At 44.7% G+C, this 20,144-nt stretch overlaps 1 protein-coding gene across 1 annotated transcript in view; it reads left to right on the forward strand.

The window, feature by feature from the left end:
- Positions 1-20,144, forward strand: part of ABCC4 (ATP binding cassette subfamily C member 4 (PEL blood group)) — a 223,382-nt gene that overhangs the window by 59,015 nt on the left and 144,223 nt on the right. The window contains exons 4-8 of the mRNA XM_084876712.1: positions 2,058-2,282; positions 15,943-16,032; positions 17,349-17,512; positions 18,905-19,030; positions 19,654-19,903. Coding sequence (XP_084732838.1) covers positions 2,058-2,282; positions 15,943-16,032; positions 17,349-17,512; positions 18,905-19,030; positions 19,654-19,903 — 855 coding nt within the window. The remainder of the gene's footprint in view (positions 1-2,057; positions 2,283-15,942; positions 16,033-17,348; positions 17,513-18,904; positions 19,031-19,653; positions 19,904-20,144) is intronic.

Below are 20,144 nucleotides of genomic sequence, written 5' to 3' on the forward strand. Positions count from 1 at the left end.
TTCAGTACACCTTGGAAGAGAATCCGGCCACCACGCTGGTTTTGCATTTTTTGAGATTTGCTCAGTGCCGAAAGGTCGCAGGGTCAGTTCCCGGTCAAGGGCATGTACCTGTGTTGTGGGTTCACTGTCTGCTCCTGGGTCTGGGCAGTGCAGGAGGCAACCCTTCCTTGTGTCTCTCTCACATTGGTGTCTCTCTCTCTCTCTCTCTCTCTCCATTCCTCCCTCTCTTCTACTCTCTCTCTGAAAAGCAATGGAAGAAATATCCTCGGGTGAGGATTAAAAAAAAAAAAAGATCAAGCAAGAGTGGACAGATGAGTGTGAAGGTATGGGCCTTGAACTGGCATTCCTCATCCGTGAGCTTCTTTGCCTGACTGGATTGTTAAATACTGTCTCTCAGCAGAAGATTCCAGGTGCTGGGGGGTAACTTTTTATACTGGGTTTGTTGCGTTTATCAGTGTTCTGAGTGATGGGTGATTATACGCTTAACATTCTCTTGTAATGATACCCATGTTAGGCTTTAAATGGAAGCTGAGTAACAGGTACCACTGATTCTTAGAAACAGTCATAGGTTTTTTAAAGTTTAAGGTGGCAGGGGTTACCTCTGGGCTTCTGGTGGGGAGCCTCAGGGTGCGTGCTGCCCTTCGCTCTTCCTGGGTTGGGACTGTCTCATGTGCTCAGTTTGATGTTCTTGCTCCAGCTTTTCATCTCAGTATACTATTATATTATTATTATTATTTTAAAAAAATATTTTATTGATTTCTTACAGATAGAGAGTTAGAAACATCTATGAGAGAAAATCATTGACCAGCTGCCTCCTGTACACCCCCACCTGGGATGTGCCTGCAACCAAGGTGCATGCCCTTGACCGGAATCGAACCTGGGACCTTCCAGTCCGCAGGCCGACGCTCTATCCACTGAGCCAAATCTGTTTCGGCCTCAGTAAACTATTATTAAAGTCTGTTTTATGGCCCTCTGCGATAGGGTTCTTTTGTAAATTGCTTGTTCCTCTTGGGGCGAATGAAAGGACGTGCTGGAAAATGTAACAGTGAGTCTTTGTGTTCTTGCAATCTGATCATCTTACTCATAATTCTTCAACTGAACAGTGTTCCCTTACCTCTAAATAGTAGATGGAAACTTCTGTGACCTCTTGGAAGGTGAAGCTCATGAACATGTCTGTGCATGTGCATACGTAGGACAGGGTGCTTTTTATTGTATTTTTTTTAAATAATATATTTTTACTGATTTCAGAAGGAAGGGGAGGGAGAGAGAGAAAGAAACATCAATGATGGGAGAGAATTATTGATCGGCTGCCTCCTGCATGCCCCACACTGGGGATCAAGCCCGCAACCCAGGCCTGGACCCTTGACCGGAACCGAACCGGATCCTTCAATCTGCAGGCCGACACTTATCCACTGAGCCAAACCAGTTAGGGCTGTTGATGGGGTTTTAATGTTATACCCATTTGAGGGACAGGGTCATCTCTCTGTAAATATCCGGATAGGGAACTATTACTTGGCTGAGAAGAAAATGCATGTTCGTTTTATTTCATGCCTGGTTCTTTGGATCCTTCCTTTCTGTGTGCATCAGTCCCTCACCACAGACAGATAGGAAAGCGCCATCCAAAGCAAACGTGCCCATGGTTTCCATGTCTCTGTTGATAAGGATGGATTGCTTAAAAGGAAATGCTTGTTTCAGAGTTGAGTTCTTGAAAGATTTCCAAAATGTTGGCATTTTGTCTTTTGAGAATTCAGTGGAGGAAACGATGTGGAGGGCCTGTGTTTACTTCTGGTGGCTCGGATTTGCACTGCGTGTTTGGATTTCTTTGAAGCGGAGAAGCCTACCTTACACGAGAGGAAGTAGTTTGTGGGCTGAAGTGGCCGCTGGCCATGGAGGGGCAAGGTTTCCTTGCTTTCAGTCTTGGGGAAGAAAACACTCTACCTAAATCTTACACGTCGGGAGGCAAGCCCAACGACTCCTAACTCACTGGTGTAGGATTTTCATCGTTAACCTCTATGGCTTGTATGTCTAATGAAGGCCTTTTTATTTCCCTTTTGTAGGAAGGCACCAAAGTAGTCCAGCCCTTATTTCTGGGGAAAATCATTAATTATTTTGAAAACTATGATCCCACCGACTCTGTGGCTTCCCAGAACGTCTACATCTATGCCACGGTGCTCACGACCTGCACGTTCCTCTTGGCCGTTCTGCATCATCTGTACTTCTACCACGTGCAGTGCGCGGGGATGCGGCTAAGAGTCGCCGCATGCCATATGATTAATGTGAAGGTAAGTGTCGTTTGGTGTGAAACTGGGCACCTCACCCGAAGCATCAGAAGTGTTTTGGGAAAGTCCTACTTAACCTAACATTTTTGTAAATAGAAGCATTTAAATCTTACTTAAAGAAGCTTGATATTTGCATCAGGCTATTTTTTTTTTTAAACAAACTTTACCAACACATACTGAGTTTTCTATGAGATCATATCAGGGCTGCCTTTGATAACATTTGGCCCCAGGCTGATGCAAAATACTTATAATGTAATCTAATTAAAAAAAGTATCAGGCCGGGACCGGTTTGGCTCAGTGGATAGAGCGTCGGCCTGCGGACTGAAAGGTCCCGGGTTCGATTCCGGGCAAGGGCATGTACCTTGGTTGCGGGCACGTCCCCAGTAGGGGGTGTGCAAGAGGCAGCTGATCGATGATTCCCTCTCATCGATGTTTCAAACTCTCTATCCCTCTCTCTTCCTCCCTGTGAAAAATCAATAAAATATATTAAAAAAAAAAAAAAAAGTATCAGATAGATTTAAGCATGAAAAATTTTCATTGTTTTCATGCCTACACCTCAGTTATATTTATAGAAATTTTGTTGTTGTTCATTATACAGTGTTTCCCAAAAGTGTGGCACGCGTACCCCCAGGAGTACGGGAAGAGTTTGGTGGGGGTACGCGTTGCACCGGGGTTTGGTGGGGATATGCACTGCACCGTGCTTAGCTGCGCCTAATTCTACGTTCTCATGAGTATGAGGGGTACTCAGCGTTACGAAAATTATAGAAGGGGTACACATATGTTTTACAACAACGTTCTATTTAAAACTGACCATCAGCGAAATTGTATCTGTAAAATGAAATCTACAAAGATGTATTTGAGAAAGGGAATGATGATAATTTTATAAGTGAACTATTTAATTATTTCACTGTAATTTTGTTAACTAAAGAAAACTGTAAATGGGAGCCACATATAGACTCGCTCACTATAGTCTATAATTATGGTTGTTTTTAGTAGTATTAAAGAAAAGTTGGGAATTGGGGATAAAACTTTAAATTTCATATATATATTATTAATTTTGGAGAGAAAGAATGGTTTCATCTATTTTATGTCACTTTTCAGTTAAGTTATTGGTATTTACAGTACTTTTTTAAAAATATATTTTATTGATTTCGTACAGAGAGGAAGGGAGAGAAATAGAGAGCTAGAAATATTGATGAGGGAGAGTCATCGATCAGCTGTCTCTTGCACACCCCCTACTGGGGATGTGCCCGCAACCAAGGTACATGCCCTTGACTGGAATCGAACCCGGGTCCCTTCAGTCCCCAAGCTGACACTCTATCCACTGAGCCAAACCGGTTTCGGCGGTATTTATAGTACTTTTTACCCTGTTAGTGTGCATGTTAGCAATTTTAGTGATAAGACCCTATTTAAAAAAAATTTTTTTATTGAGGTATTACATATTTGTCCTCAACCCCCCATTCCAATCTCCCACCCCTCCCCACTTATGCCCCACCTCCCTATTGTCCTTGACCACTGGTTAGGCTCATATGTATGCACACAAGTTCTTTGGTTGATCTCTCCCTTTTATCCCCACCCTCCCTTTGAGGTCCAACAGTCTGACTCATGGCTCCTTATCTCTGGTTCTGTTCTTGTTCATCATGTCTATGTTGTTCACTATTTCTCCTAGATGAGTGAGATTATGTCCTATGGAAATATACTTATAAGAATAAAAAATGAGACAAGCAATAATGGTTATGCTGAAAGGCATATGAATCAGTCTGTAGTGAGTTTCTTTCTGTGCCAACAGTTCTTTTGAGACCCAATTTCAATGTCAGACAGTTCCTTATTTGTTCATGTCATCAATGATATTTCAGTTCTGGGTGGTGGACAAATGGTGGTAATGCAGGTCCGCCTCTCTCTGGTTTGGTCCTGGGCAACCTGCAGTGACACACAGCTGCTGACTGCTAGTATGTGAAGGCGTCATCAGCGACTTCCATCTCCTGACTGCTTCTCTTCTGTCTTCATGGCTGGAGCAGTCCTGTCAATTCCTCTCTGTTGCCAGAATCCATGTGGTTTCTGAGTTGTTTTCTGAAAATATAGAAACATGTTCTCGACCAAAAGTTAATAAAGGAATAATTTCTATAAATTTGACTTGGGATCCTTTTTCATTTTTTGCCCAAATGATTTTCCTCTGGCTTGTTTGACGCCATGTGTGTTTTTCATGGGTGTCTGCTTTTAGCATTACAATTAATTTTCTAAAGTACAAATTTTCTAGATGTAATTTACTTAGAGGGTATTTTTCCTTAAATCATATTTTTCTACTTCCCCCCCTCCCTTTTTTTTAAAATATATTTTATTGATTTTGTACAGATAGGAAGGGAGAGAGATAGAGAGTTAGAAACATTGATGATAGAGAATCATCGATCAGTTGCCTCTTGCACATCCCCCTACTGGGGATATGCCCGCAACCAAGGTACATGCCCTTCACCGGAACCGAACCCGGGACCCTTCAGTCCCCAAGCCGACGCTCTATCCATTGAGCCAAACCGGTTTCGGCTTTCCCCCTTTTTTGATTTAAATATTAGGAGGTTTTGAAAATTTTATAATGTAGTCTTGATAGCTTTTAAATTTTAATTTTTTTGCACTATAATATGACTGCTTTAGGTTCATTTCCTGTTGTGAGATTTTATCCTGAGATGAACTACCAATAAAAATTTTACTTAACACTTTAGGAACAGCTTTTTGTCCAGTGCAATTAGTTTTTCTAGAATCTTTGCTTATTTCAATTAGCCAATTAGCCTGAAAACTTGTCCACTATTTTACTGTCAAATTTATTACTCTAAAACAACCTTATTTTACCATGTAAATATTAGGGGAAAGGATTAGTTGCCTTCTTGAGGAGGCCCTGAGCATTCCTGGTGATAGGCTGGGTTTAGATATAAAAAACCCACTTCCCCACATCATGTTTATAAGACAACTCAAACAAATCTTGTTGTAGTGAGAGGGCAGCTGCTGTCGGCCAAGTCTGTCTTTTACCCGTGTCCCGATTTGAGCTGGGCATTGGAGCTAAGCAGCCATGGGGGCAGGAGACTCCCTCAGCAGGGGTGAGGTTTCAGGCCTCTGAAAAGTGGGGGTGAGGGTCTGTGCCCACCTCAGTTGACTCCCAAGTTCTCTCCTGATGGCCCCTCTTCGACTGTTCTTGTCTTAGGTTGTTCCTTCCCTGAGGAATCTTACCCGTTACTGCCTAACCAGCCATCCTCTGGTGCCAAGCAGGGTGATGTGAGGTTCAGTTCTGTCTCCTTGGTATCCTATGTCCCCATGGCCTCCACATCCAGCTCCTGCCTTAGGATCCCCTTGCCTGGTGGGGGCCCCAGCACTGATCACATATCTTGGGGAACCTGGTTTTCTTCTCCAGGGAGGGCCCAGGTCACCCCACTGGGTGAGAGACAGATCCATGGTACCAGTCATCACGAGGCTTCTATGCCGACCATGGAACTAGGGCATAGAAACGGTTGCGATGCTGGTACTCTCAACTTGGGGTTTTTGTTGTCACTGTCTTCCTCATTGTCATCATCGTGTCGTCATCATTGTCATCATCATCATCCTCATCCTCATCTTTGTTATTCTGTTGCACTCCTTTCTGCCATTCAGGAGGAGACTCAGGTTTATTTTGAAGTTAGCTACATTTTGTATTTCCAGGCTATGGTTAGCCTCCATAAATACACAAGAAATTTCACTAGCCCTCTGCTCTGAAATCTGTAAACACTTAAGTCAGGGTTGAAGTGACAGTTCAAACAAAGCTCTGTGCAGCACAGGTGAGTTGCTGTCCACCTGTTTTTCTTGCTCTTCTCACTAAGGCTTTGGAAGGTTGCCCTGGGGAAATTCGATCTGACTTAATTAGCGCATGCAAACATCTCCCATGAGTATTAATTTGCCAACTTGATTAGCCTTGAAGAATTGACCCTTTACTAAGTCAAGCATGGCTTTGGGTTAAACTGTAGAGGAAACCTGAAATTCCAGAAACGTGGGAAACACAGATTTCCTCAGGCACTGCCTTGCAGCTAGAATCCTGCTGAGGTTCTCAGGTGGGCTGATTGCTTAGGGTAGGGGTGTCGAACTCAATCAGAGAAGGGGCCAAAATCTAAAATCCAGCCTAAATCGCGGGCCGAATGGTTTACTGAACAGTCATAAACTGACAATGTCATAAACTGACAGCGGAGTGCAGTGATGACAGCGCGGTGCGGGCCACATTGCAAGGCCTGGCGGGCTGGATTTGGCCCGCGGGCCTTGTGTTTGACACATGTGGCTTAGGGCAAAAGCTGACACTGCAGTGCAGCTCTGAACTCAGCATTTGCAGTTTCTGCTCAGACCCCACCTCCTAATCTCCCACCTGGGAGAAAATCAGGTTGGTCGTTATAAATGGAATGGCTGTTAAGCTCATTTCTAGTATTGAATGACTTTTTGGGGACGTATCATATATCAAATGACTTGTCATTTGTTTAACCTTTTCACACCTTTGGTAAAATTACTTTTGGCTTTCGATCATTGATTTTATTATGGTAAAATATGCATAATGTAAAATTGACTGTTTCTAACTCTTTAAAAGTGGCGTTGATGACATTCACGTTGATGTGCAGCCATTCCTACTATTCATCTGTAGGACTTTTTTTATCTTCCAAAACTTGACCCATTAAACGCTAGCTCCCCCACACCCTCTCCCCACAGGCAGCAGCCTTCTGCTTCCTTTCTGTATGAATTTGTCTCTTCCAGGGACCTAATACAGGCGGAATCATACATTGTCATGTTGTATCTGGCTGATGTCATGCAGCCCAATGTCTTCAAGGTTCAATCATGTTGTAGAATGTGTCAGAATTTAACTCCTTTTTAAGGCTGAGTAGCAGTCCATTGTAGGCACATACCACATATTGGCACGTCTTTTTTTTTTTTAAATTTAAATTTAAATTTTTTATTGTTGAAAGTATTACCTATTCTCCTCATTTCCCCATTGACCTCTCCTTGACTGCTTCCTCCCTCCAGCACTGGCCCTCACCTTCCTACTGTCTGTGTCCATTGGTTATGCTTATAATGCATGCATACAAGTCCTTTGGTTCATCTCTTACTTCATCTCCCCCCTTCCCCACATAAACTGATGAACAAAAATACATAGATCCACATGTTGTTTATTCATTCATCTGTCATGGACACTTGGGTTGTTGCCACCTTTTGGCTATTGTGAGTAATGCTGCTGAGAACATAGTTCTACAAATCTCTTTTCAAGTCTGTGCTTCCAGTTCTTCTGGGTCTATACCCAGACGTGGAATTGCTGGACTGTATGGTATTATTATGTTGAATTTTTTGAGGAACGGCCATACTGTCCTCCATAGTGGCTATATCATTTTACATTGACACTCTATCGTTGATGTTTCTGTGTAAGTTGAGGACAAAATGCAGTTTTTATGAAGCATGTCATTTTGTTTGGATCAATGGTTCCAGTTGGTCTGTTGAACAGCTCATGGTGGTCTATTCAGGTTCCTCAAATCTTTAGGAGCATTTTCCAGGACATTTTACCAAATAAAGGGATGGTGTGACACAGGCTATTTCTTCCCCCCCTGTATAAAACAGATTGGCATTAAGAACACAAGTTCCTCACACACTAGTGTTTTGAACATTGTACTTGATCATTTTAAAAAGTTACCGCACGCCACAGGGCATATTGCCAGCATGGGTTGCTGTCACCTGTGCAATGAGAGCAACGGCTTACTTCCTGTCTTTGGTTTTGGCTGGACACAGAAGAAGGAAGACATGTCCAGCTTCAAGTCTCAACAGGCTGCTTCCCCGGCTTAGAGCACAGGAGGTGGGGCCAGGCTGGGGGAAGACAGGAGCTCAGGGCAGTGAGCCTGGATTGGAGACAGCTGACCATCTCCATCCCTGCCACTAGTGGGAATATATCCCCTGCCTGCCAGCCCTGACCTTGGCCTTGGGCCTGGGTGGAAATGAGCCTAAATCAAGTCTTTAGATCTGGGGCAGGCAGGATGACAGTCACAAGAATCAGGATGGCTTTGTGGTATTTCACAGACATTTGTTCGCATTATAAAATGTGTACGGTACAGAGATTTTCTTTAAGATCTTTAGCTTAGTTGGCTCTTAGGTTTCCTGACTTTGTGTGAAGAACTGTGGCAGTTCCCACAGTGGATCCTGAATGCCAGGTACACTGGCACTGCCCTCTGCCACTTGCTTCGTGGTGCACATTTCCTTGCAGAATTGAATCAGTTTGGCCAGACTTCTTATTCTGCCTAAAATCTGGTCGCGACTCTTCATTTGCTAAGAGTTACATAAAGTATAGTTTGTGGGAGAGTATTTGTCTTTATTTTCGACTTCTAAGGTGAGCCGATTTCCTGCAGACTTCCTAGTTTCCCTTTATTCTTCGTGGTAGATCTGCCTGACAAGAATTTGTGTACAGCCGATCTTGGCTTATTCCCAGCCAAGGTTGAACAAGATGACGCTCTGTCTTCCGGTTGCAGCTCTCATACTGAACACCGGTGTCCTTTTCACGGTCGACTTGTTGTCTGCATCTTTGGGGGGGGGGGTTTGCTGTTTAACACGGCCCCATGCAGAGTGCTCCTGTGCTGTCTGGCACTCCTGAGCACAGGAAGACTGTGATGTGCCTTAGGGAGAACATACCTGGGTCACACACGCTTGTTTCAGGTGTGAGTGGTCCTGCGTTTGGCCACAAGTCCAGTGTTAATGAATCAACAAAAGATGTGAAATAAGTTGTCTTTAAACAGAAACAAGGTTATGTATGCATCGATCAGTTGATGAAAATGCTGTTACCAGCCGAAACTGGTTTGGCTCAATGGATAGAGCGTCGGCCTGCAGACTGAAAGGTCCCGGGTTCGATTCCAGTCAAGGGCATGTACCTTGGTTGTGGGCACATCCCCAGTAGGGGGTGTGCAAGAGGCAGTTGATTGATTCTCTCTCATCGACATTTCTAACTCTCTATCCCTCTCCATTCCTCTCTGTAAAAAAATCAATAAAATATATTAAAAAAAAGAAAGAAAGAAAGAAAAAAGAAAAAAAGAAAATAAAAAAGAAAATGCTGTTACCAAAGGCTGGCAGAAACCTAACCCTGTATTTCCCTTAGGAGCAAGTAATATCACTCATCATGTTCACAGTGACTGTATAGAACATAACTATCATGAATAATGAGAATCGACTACTGATATTTATTTACCCAATACATCTCAAGGTGGGAGGGGGTGACTTCTATCGATCAATGCTCTATTTAGAGAAATATTTTTACTTACCTTAGGTAAGAGAGAGAGAGAGAGAGAGAGAGAGAGAGAGAGAGAGTGTGTGTGTGTGTGTGTGTGTGTTTAGTTTTTAAGTGATGTACAGATGGTACCCAATTTATGACAGTTTGATTTGATGATTTTTCAGCTTTATGATGGCGTGAGAGCTGTTGAATTAAGCAGAAAGCATATATCGCGTTTTGAATTTTATCTTTTCCTGGGCTAAGTGATAGGTGGTATCACTCTGTGATGCTGGGCAGTGGCAGTGAGCACAGCTCCCAGTCAGCCAGCCACCCCATCACACGAGTAACAACCGGTACTCTACATTGCACTGTGTTACCAGTTGTTTATTGGTCATTGTGTTTTCTCATTCTCTCATGTCTACTAAATGGCCATCTCTGTCTCCTGCTTCTGGTGAGAACCTCAAGATAATCATCCATGTGTAGGCTAATGTAAGTGTCTTGAGCAGGTTTAAGGTAGGCTATGATGTTCCATAGGTTAGGTACATTGCCAAAGTGCATCTTTTGATTTACAATATATTTTGTTAATGCATTTTATTGATTTTTCACAGAGAGGAAGGGAGAGAGATAGAAAGCTAGAAACATCAATGAGAGAGAAACATCGACCAGCTGCCTCCTGCACACTCCCTATCAGGGATGTGCCCGCAACCAAGGTACATGCCCTTGAATGGAATCGAACCCGGGACCCTTGAGTCCGCAGACCCACGTTCTATTCACTGAGCCAGACCGGTTTCAGCTGATTTTACAATATTTTTAAGTTACCGTGTATTTGTTAGGACATAACCAACCTCTCATGGTAAGGTGAGGGGCAGCTGTCTGCCCCTCTGCAGCTGTCATTATAGAATTCTGTCGCTTGAGGCAAATGCATGCTCCTTGTGCCCACACCAATCCGATTCCGTATTTTCAGGCACTCTTCATCTTTCTGCGTGAAGGACTTCCCCTTTCCTTCAGTCCTTTCTTTTAAGACCTGTCTTCCCTTGACCATCTTACTTCTCCTTTCCAGACATTTCTCTAGCTCAGTTCCATTTTAGGCCCAGGGTCAAGATATCAGGGGTCCTTTATCACTGACTGAGGAGGAAGTAGAAGGAGCTCTTCCAGGATGCAGAGAGAGGCTAAGCTTGCTCACCTCTGAGCAACACCTGCAGCCTTCTGCAATAAATGAAGCCTGAGTTCAAAACATCTCTCACGGACCTAGCTGGTTTTGTTCAGTGGTTAGAGCATCGTTCTGCCGATTGTCGGGTCCCAGGTTCGATTGCAAACTCAGTTCCCTACTCTGGTCAGGTGTGTGGGAAGCTACCAATCGATGTGTCCCTCTCACATTGATGTTTCTCTCTCTCTGTCTCTACCCCACTAAGGGTTTTAAGGGAGAGATTAGGGTAGGACCCAGGAGAAGATGTCAGTAGAATATTCATCAGTTTTCCAGGTGTGTTCTTTCAGGGTTGTGGTCTCCACTGCTTGATTGGCTGGCACCAGGGCAGGGGGTTTTTAAGTCAGTGCATCTGGTCCCTATGTGGCGGTGGCTGGTTTTGCTGCTTTTCTGGGCTTGGAGCTGAAATACAGCAGATTACTAGATGTTATCTCTAGGGAAGGAAGGTCAGGTGGTCCAAAGCGCATGAGCAGTGCTATGCTAAGGCAGGAAAGGTCACGCTGGGGGCGATGGCCCACACTATGATGGCCCTTTGGACTTTCCTCCCTGGTGACCTTCTGTACCTGGTCCATCGTCCTTGCTCTGCTCCTGTCTGTATAACAACATAACTGCATAAGTTAAGGAAAGGAGAAGCTGTTTGGTTAAGCTTTCTTCAAAGAGGAAATTGCTGCTGCTGGAGAACCATGAGTGTCCATTGCATTCTGCCATCTGGCAACTGTGTCTTGAGAAATTGCTAAATGATTTTCACAGCGATGGTACTATATTAGGTTCCTACCAATAACCTATGATTTCCAGTGGCTTTAGATCCTCACCGGGACTTGGTATTGTCAGTGCTTTTCATTTTAATTATTCATAAGGGCATAAAGTAGTATCTCATTATGGTTTTGATTTTTACTGCATTGATGACTAAAGATGTGGGCTGGGGGTGGGATGGGGCAAAATCACCTCAGTGAGAATCAGCCCCTTAGAGTGGTCTGTAATTCTGACATGTGGTCTTTCGGGGTGTCTCAGCTTTACGCTAGGCTTGTTAGTGACGAGTTAATAAGGTTTCTCCACTCTGGCTGTTGAAGAGCTTCAGGGTCCAAACTCTGCTGAACCTTCATGTCTGTGTTCTGCTTGCCATACTGCAGCACCAGCTGTCTGGTGAGTCTTGGGCAGTCTTGATCTGGGCCTTAAAAAAAAACAACACACACACATATATATATATATAGATAGATAGATAGATAGATAGATAGATTTTTTTACAGAGAGGAAGGGAGAGGGAGAGAATTAGAAACATTGATGAGGAAGAAGCATTAGATTAGCTGCCTCTTGCACTCCCCCCCCCCCCCCCCCCAAACCCACCCCCTGCCTACTGGGGATGTGCCTGCAACCAAGGTATTGATATATGCCCTTGGCCAGAATTGAACCCGGGACCCTTGTGTCCACAGGCTGATGCTCTATCCACTGAGCCAAACTGGTTAGGGTGACCTGGGCCTTTTAGTTCACTTCTGAGCTAAGGACTTGTAACAGGAATCTCCTCCTCCACCAAGACTTCGGAGACCCTTCCTTTCTGTAACCTCTACTTCTTGATGGCCTTGCCAAAGATGCCTGCTGCTTCAGCTGACCTCTGCCCCCTCTGCTCAGGGCTGCTGTGCTTTGTGGACTCCAGCCACTGCCACTGTTGGACAATGGTCTCCTGGCAGAGAACCAGGGCAAAGGTGGTGGTCACCTCGTGAGTGTCCTTTCTCTCAAGGATCAGCCATGCACTGCCTGTTATCTGATGCCTGAAGACAGAATTTAGTCCTATTATATAGTTGCTAATAACAGAGGCGGTTGGGTGGGTGGGTGGGTGGGGTGGCTGGCCTCTCTAGCAGTTAGACAGCCATTAATCACAGCAGCCGTGGCTTCACTGCTTTTATCGGCCGGATATTTCTGGGCCCTGCAGTGGGGAGTGTGTGTACAGAACTGGGTGTGGTAGTATTAGCTGTAGGACATGTCTGTTCAACCTCCTTGCCAAACACACCAAGAGCAGGGGCATATTCTAGGCTGAGATTCACCAGATTTTTTTGTCATGAGTCTTCCTTGTGCTTATTAAAAGCCCAGCATTTGTTCTGGACAGTGTTCTCAGTGGTTAGAGCATGGACCCTTGCACCAAAGGGTCTCGGGTATAATTTCCAATCGAGGACACATACCTGCGTTGCAGAGTCAATCCCCGGCAATCCCCACAGAGTGCATGGGGGAGGCACCAATCAATGTCTCCCTCCCCCTCTCTCTAAAAATCAATGGAAAAAATATCCTCAGGTAAGGGTTAACAACAACAAAAATACAACCCAGAGTCTGGGTCTAAATCCCAGACCTGCTCCTCAGAATTTCTAAGGAAGAGGCCTGGAAGTTTTATCTGTGCGCTGGGATTCTTATGGTCAGGACATCTGAGGAAGCATACTTCAGAATCAGAAGGGGGCAACAGACACGTGCAAGGGTGGCCTGAGTATCTGTATTCCTTTTCCTGGGATTTATTCTTTGCATAGTTATTGGTAGGCTATATTCATTAAACTGTAGTCATTTTTCTGAAACAACATACACTGAGTGGCCAGATTATTATGCTCTCTGAATGCATAATAATCTGGCCCCCCCCCCCTCTCTCTCTCTCTCTCTCTCTCTCTCTCTTTCTCTCTCTCTCTCTCTCTCTCTCTCTCTCTATATATATATATATATATATATATATATATATATATATATATATATGAGGCCCGGTGCATGAATTCGTGCATGGATGGGGACCGGCCAGCCTGGTCAGGGGGAGGGGACATGGGCAGTTGGCTGGCCTGCCTGCTGGTCGAGGGGACAATTTGCTTATTAGCCTTCTATTTATAGGATATACACTGAATGGCCAGATTATTATGTGTTCAGAGATCATAATAATCTGGCCACTAAGTGTATATTGACTATCTCATCAAGACACATATTTTCAGTTCATTCATTAGATTTTTTGAAATGTTCCCAAGGATCTGTGGCACGTGAGGCCCCCTACAGTGGAGAGTGGTGTTTGGCATGTAGCATGGTCACCAGCAAACTGCTGGACACTCTGTGTAGCAGTCTCTAGAATGGGGCTCTGGTCAGGCTCTGCTTCATCCTTCAGAGGCTGTGGGTGGTTTGCAGGGCCTGGGGGAGCCAGCCTCAGGGACTCATCGCTTTGGGGTGTGATGATGTCAGAGAAGGTAGAGAAGCCCCTTCCCTGGAGAATTCAAGTCCTGAATCTGACTTCATAGCAAGTATCACACAGCGTGGCTCTCTTGTGCCCGAATAAATGCATGGCATTGGAGTCCGAGTCCGGAGTGAAAAAAACAAAAAAACAAAACAAAAAAAAAACACAAAGCAAGTATCATAGTTTCCCCAAACCCCCAACTCCAGTGGTTCTTGGGGTCTACATTATCCTCTCAGGCTTGGATGCTCACTAGTCAACTCTGTACACATCTTTCTGGCCTCTTGACCTCAGTGAGTCAGAATGGTATAAGGCTAAAAAGGTGGCCAGTGGAGTTAAAAAAGAAAGAAAATGGCACCCCCAGGAGGTAAAAGCCAAGGGCCTGTCAAAGCTTGCAGAGAGCTTTCTGTACAGTGGAAAGTCAGGCAAAAAAGTTAAAAAGGGCAATGGAGCTGTCAGGTCATAGAGAGAGCAGGGGTTTGATTTTTGTATGGACTCTGTTTTTATTTCCTTGAGTCTCTTTTCTGTAGAACTGTAGAGGGGGACTGATTAACCTTATGGAGTTGTCACCATTATGCTCTTAGGGACAGAGGATATTAGGCAGTCTTTGGGCCCTCCCCTCAAAAACAGATTAATGGGTTTTGATGACCCGGTCATGAAAGTAGGTGCGGCAGCCTTACCAGGCAATTCTGGGCAACAATATTGGAAAAATACAGGCGATTTTCTGCTTCAAGTGAGCAAACATACTCATCATGGTTGCTTGTTATAGTATTGCCCAGTGTACCCGAAACCACATTATGTGACAGACAGCTCTGGGTAGGGCCGGGTAGGGCCAGGAATCAGGAAGTAAGCCAAACATGCAAAAAGCTGACACAAATGCTTGCATTTTGTTCCGAAAGTCCTTCAAGTTCTTACTCACAGCCTAGTTATTTTGACTTTCCTCAGAATATCACCAAGCATATCCTGGGTCAGAAGCAGTGGTATGTAATGATGGTGAGATGGTATGAAGAAAGGATAGTGGAGGGTCATGGTGAGATAGCCCTTCGAAGGGGTAGCCTGACTGCAAGGGATACGATGGATTTTAACATGTGCAATATCCAAAAGCATGCATTCGGGGCACCCTCTGGAGCAGCGTCTACACACACGAAGGGTCCTTGACATGGGGTCAGTCATGTAGGTGATGAGGAACCTGAATCATGAAAATGATGAGCCACAGTTTGTGTCTTTTGTTTTAAACGACCATTAGAGAAGGGTTTGGGAGGATTTTTATTGAATGAAGATTGGATTCTTAAAGGGGCAATATACCTCACAGTCTGGAAAACTGCCTTCTATGGGAGAGCATTCTTTTTTCACATTCCTTTGGTGGCGTTAATTTGTGTTCACATTGGGTTTTGTGTTTCACTTGTACTGATTAAGTAATTGAGAAAGGAGAAACAGTTTATTTTTTTTATATGAGCCACAATTATTGCTTGCGCTTATTTTTAAAAAATTGTACAAAATGAACACGTGACCTAGATTATACAGTTTCCTAACCTCCAGATCTATTTTCATTCCCACTCACAGGAGGAACCAACCAATGGAACCCTGCTCTACTGGAGTTTGCATTTCATAGTTCATAGTTTTGTTCAAAATGGTCCCTGAAATACTAGTATAGCCAGTAATTAGATACTTAGATTGTTTTCACATTTTTATTAATTTCATTATTTAGATTATTTCCCAGGTTTTACATATTGACAAACAGCAGTGCAATGAACATTATTAAAGCTAAAACTATGTAGACATCCTTAATACCTTACTTAGAGTAGGGAATTTCCCCTTACCTCCTACTCCTGCCTTTGCAGTCCTTGTGGGCTGTGGCTGCCACAGCATTGAGGAGTAGAAGGCTAAACCCCGGTCCCTACAGCCCCGCGGTAATGGGTCATCCTGCTTATCTTCACACACCAAACAGGACTCAACGAAAATGCTTTCCGTTTTGCTGCTTTCCAAGTGTGTCTTGGTATCACGGTGGGAATATAATTCTCTTTCCCTCTCCTATTTTCAGGCACTTCGTCTTAACCACACGGCCATGGCCAAGACCACCGTCGGCCAGATCGTCAATCTGCTGTCTAATGACGTGAACAAGTTTGATCAGGTAAGCTGCACCTGAGCGGTCCTGTTTCCTTTCCCACCCTTCCTGTCTCGTTCACCACGGGCCAGGATCCTGTTTTGGACCTGAGGCTTTTCACAAATAATTTAACTTTCATTTTTTTTTGTGTGTGTGTGTGTGTGTATCTTAGATGATGAAATATATGCTGTCCTCTAGATGAAGAGTTTGTTTTTCTATTGTTGCCCACCCCATAATTCAATTGTAAATAGGCAGACAGCAGAGTTCTTGCCCAGCTTGCTTAAATGTACCCAATAGTCTTACTGGGTTTCTTAGCACATTGTGCTGGTGTTATTGGCTGAGTCCTTTTCCTCCTGTAGACCAGCGGTTGCCAACTGGTGGTCCCTGAGGTCCGAAAGGTTGGTGACCGCTGCCGATGGACTCCTGGTGGGTAGGGATTTTTTTTTTACCTCTGTGTCCTGAATGTTGCCCTGTGCCCACATGCCTGCTGTGTACGAAGCCTTTAATAAATAATGGCAAATGGTGGTTCCTAGCCAGAAGCAGCCTACTCTCCTTTAACCCTCTACACTCTCGTTTTCCACTTACCTGGTGAATATATCCTCTTATCCAGGACATCATAGCTGCTGGTCAGATCTGTATTGTACTAGATCACTTCTCTTTTTTTTAAAAAAAAAAATATTTTTATTGATTTCAGAGGGGAAGGGAGAGGGAGAGAGATAGAAACATCAATGATGAAAGAGAATCACTGATTGGCTGCCTCCTGCACGCCCCCTACTGGGGATCGAGCCCACAACCCAGGATGCGGCCTTAACCGGAATTCAACCTGTGACCCTTCAGTCTGCAGGCCAATGCTCTATCCACTGAGCTAAACCAGCTAGGACGATCACTTCTTTTCTAACCATTTATAAAAAATGAACTAGGGTGCCTGCTCAGTTTTAGGGATGACAGAGAAGCCATAGTCTACCAGGTAGATAAGTACACAAAGAATTACTGCAGCATGTGGTAGGGACCCTGCTATGGGCTCTTCCTGGGTGATGGAGAGAGAGCCTAGGGGAGGTGGGCTGAATTGTATGGCAGAGTTTGGGGAAGCCCTGAGCTCCTCTGTGGGGAAGACAAAGCCGAGAGCTTCCTGCCAATGCTGCTGCTCAGGTTGTCCCTGGGAGTGCCCGTGTTGTTCCAGAACGGTAGCTTCTTGGTGCCGTAGCCGGTTGAAAGCCCTGTGTGATCACTTCTGTGTAGGTTCTCGTCTGTTCTGTTCGTTCAGAGCAGATTGTTCCTATTCTGTATCTTTCGCTGGCTTGGTTTTTAAATAGTCCCACAAAGGCTTTGTCTTTTTTTCCAAGGTCACGGTGTTCTTGCACTTCCTGTGGGCGGGCCCACTGCAGGCCGTCGCCGTGACTGTCCTGCTCTGGAGGGAGATAGGAATTTCGTGCCTCGCCGGGATGGCCGTGCTAATCATCCTCCTGCCTTTGCAAAGCTGCGTGGGAAAGTTGTTCTCGTCCTTCCGGTAAGAGACGGGGATAGGTACTCTTGTAACAAAGTAACGTGGATTTGGGAACATGCACAGTGAGCCCAATGCTTTTGTTTAAACACAGAACAAATGCCCTCTATGATCTCTTTGCATGGTAGCCTTAGAGAGTGGGGCTCTAGCCTTAATCAGAACGCTAATCTTGTAGCAGGAATGGGGAAAGCATTTGCTGGTCCCTCTTGGTGAGCATTTTTGGGGACCAATTCTCAATAAGTAGAGTGTACTTTAGCAGAATTGACATGCATCAATGTTATTTAAAAATTATCAACTAGTAATACATTTAGATATCTTATGGTCCCAGTTCTAGCTGCATATACTTTCATCATGCTTGTGTTAGAGCCATTTGCAGCATGTGTCATTTTTTTTTTTTTTTAACAATTCACTGTTTCCATTAGTTATAAGCTCCCCAGGGAGCTTGATCTTAATTATGTCTTCATACGTCCTACAGCCCTAACAGTGGGTGTGATTGAAAAGTGTCCCGTGATGAAGAACCTAATGGTGGTGAATTAGCCCTGAAGCAGATTGCAAAGGGTTGGAAATATGGGTCATTGCCAAGGTTGTCAGGGGGATGAAGATAAATTGTTTGAAACACATTGAGTTCTTTTCTTTGTGCCTGGAAACCTGGTACTTTTCTCTACTTGGAATTTTCTTTCTCTTCTTTGCCATGAAGAAATGTTCCTGTTCCTTCGAGGACTGTTGTAAAGCTACCAGAATTCTGAAACTTTTTTGCTTTTTCCTATCCCAGTACATTGACGAGCCCTCTCTTTTCTGCTCCCCAGCAATTCATTCCTAATTTATTACAGTATAGTCAATTGTTGTTCTTGTTAGAATCAGGTGTGCTTTTTTCTCTTTTTAAACATGTTTTTATTGACTTTAGAGAGGAAGGAAGTGGGAGAGTGAGAAACATGAATGATGAGAGAGAACCATTGACCGGCTGCCTTCTTGCATCCCCCCTACTGAGAATCGAGCCCACAACCCTAGCATGTGCCTGGAGCAGGAATTGAACTGTGACTTCCTGGCTCATGGGTTGATATCAACCACTGACTCACTCCTGCTGGGCGAATTGGGTGCTTTTCTTTCTTCCCTACCCAACCATGACCTCCTTGAGCAGACAGGTTGTCTCTGACTCGTTTCTCACATCTTCCTCAGCAGGTATTGCAAGCTCTCCAAATTGCTTCTTGAACTGGAATGAATTGCTGACTTCCCAGTTGAAGACTTTCCCCATTTGTGTTTTGAGTAGGACCTGCCCCTGTTCTCAGTGCAAAAGAGCTGAAGGGAATTATTGGATCTTTGGTCTCTGCCTGTGTCCTCTGCTGATGAGGAAAGTTGGCAGTGGTCACCATGGCTCATCTCTCACATCTGTCCCCGTAGGAGTAAGACCGCAACGTTCACAGACGTCAGAATCAGAACCATGAATGAAGTGATAACTGGCATCCGGATAATAAAAATGTATGCTTGGGAAAAGCCATTTGCAGACCTTATTACCGATATAAGGAGGTAAGTTTTTGTATATATCCACCATACTTTTCATATTTCTCAAAAGTCCAAAGCACTCCCATTGTGATTCTTCTCTGACCCCCGACCGACTCAGGCTCTGCTCCTCAGGTTCTGTGCGTGTGCCTCACCCTGACTCCACTGGTTCATGGGTCCATGGGTCCCAGTAAGATGCCTCTTCTCTGTGCTCCCCTGCCCCCCCACTCCACCCACCCCCACCCTCACCCCTGTTCTGTGCTGGCCACTTCTGCCTAATATCTTGATGTCTCACAAGTTTTCAGTTGTTTATTCTCTCTTCCATCGAGTTATTTTGCTCTTGGAAGGGACAGGCTGCATCTCTGTGCCATCAGCGAGGTGCCTCTAGCACGACCTTTGCTCATGAATGAATGTTCAAACCCGGTCTGACTGACCCAGAATGTTCAAGTGCCCATTGGTCCTGCCTGTGGGTGGGTGAGCGAGTGTGTATGGAGCATGCTGTTGTCGTGTGGGAGCTGGCCCCGGGGTTGGGACTGTTGAATGCTTATTGTCAAGTGTGTCCACTCCTTGGAAAGAGGAAGGGACTTGAATTCGTTTCCTGAGTTGGCTGTCGATGCTTCCCCTTAAAACATATCCTTACTCTTTCCTAGGAAGGAGATTTCCAAGATTTTGAGAAGCTCCTACCTGAGGGGAATGAATCTGGCATCATTCTTCGTGGCAAGCAAAATCATCGTTTTCGTGACCTTCACGGCCTACGTGCTCCTTGGCAACAAGATCACGGCCAGCCGCGTGTTCGTGGCCGTGACGCTCTACGGGGCCGTGCGGCTCACCGTCACTCTCTTCTTCCCCTCGGCCATCGAGAAGGTGTCAGAGGCCTTGGTCACCATCAGAAGGGTCCAGGTTTGTTGACAAGGAGCTTTTTTTTTTTAAAGCTGTCGGCGGGTTTTAAGTAAAATCACGCCTCCTTGTACTTAGTGCCAAATCTGCAGTCACTCCAAAATGTCGTACAGACTCCTCCCCGTGTCCTTAGGTTGAGCGCATCTCAAGTAACGTAAGCGTCGCTGATGATTCATGGGCAGCGTGAATGTCGCAGCACAGTGTAATGTCATAACTGCGGGAGAGGGAAACGGAGTTTGCCTCC

This window comes from Pipistrellus hanaki, assembly GCF_964339955.1.
Source record: "Pipistrellus hanaki genome assembly, chromosome: 3".
Taxonomy (NCBI): domain Eukaryota; kingdom Metazoa; phylum Chordata; class Mammalia; order Chiroptera; family Vespertilionidae; genus Pipistrellus; species Pipistrellus hanaki.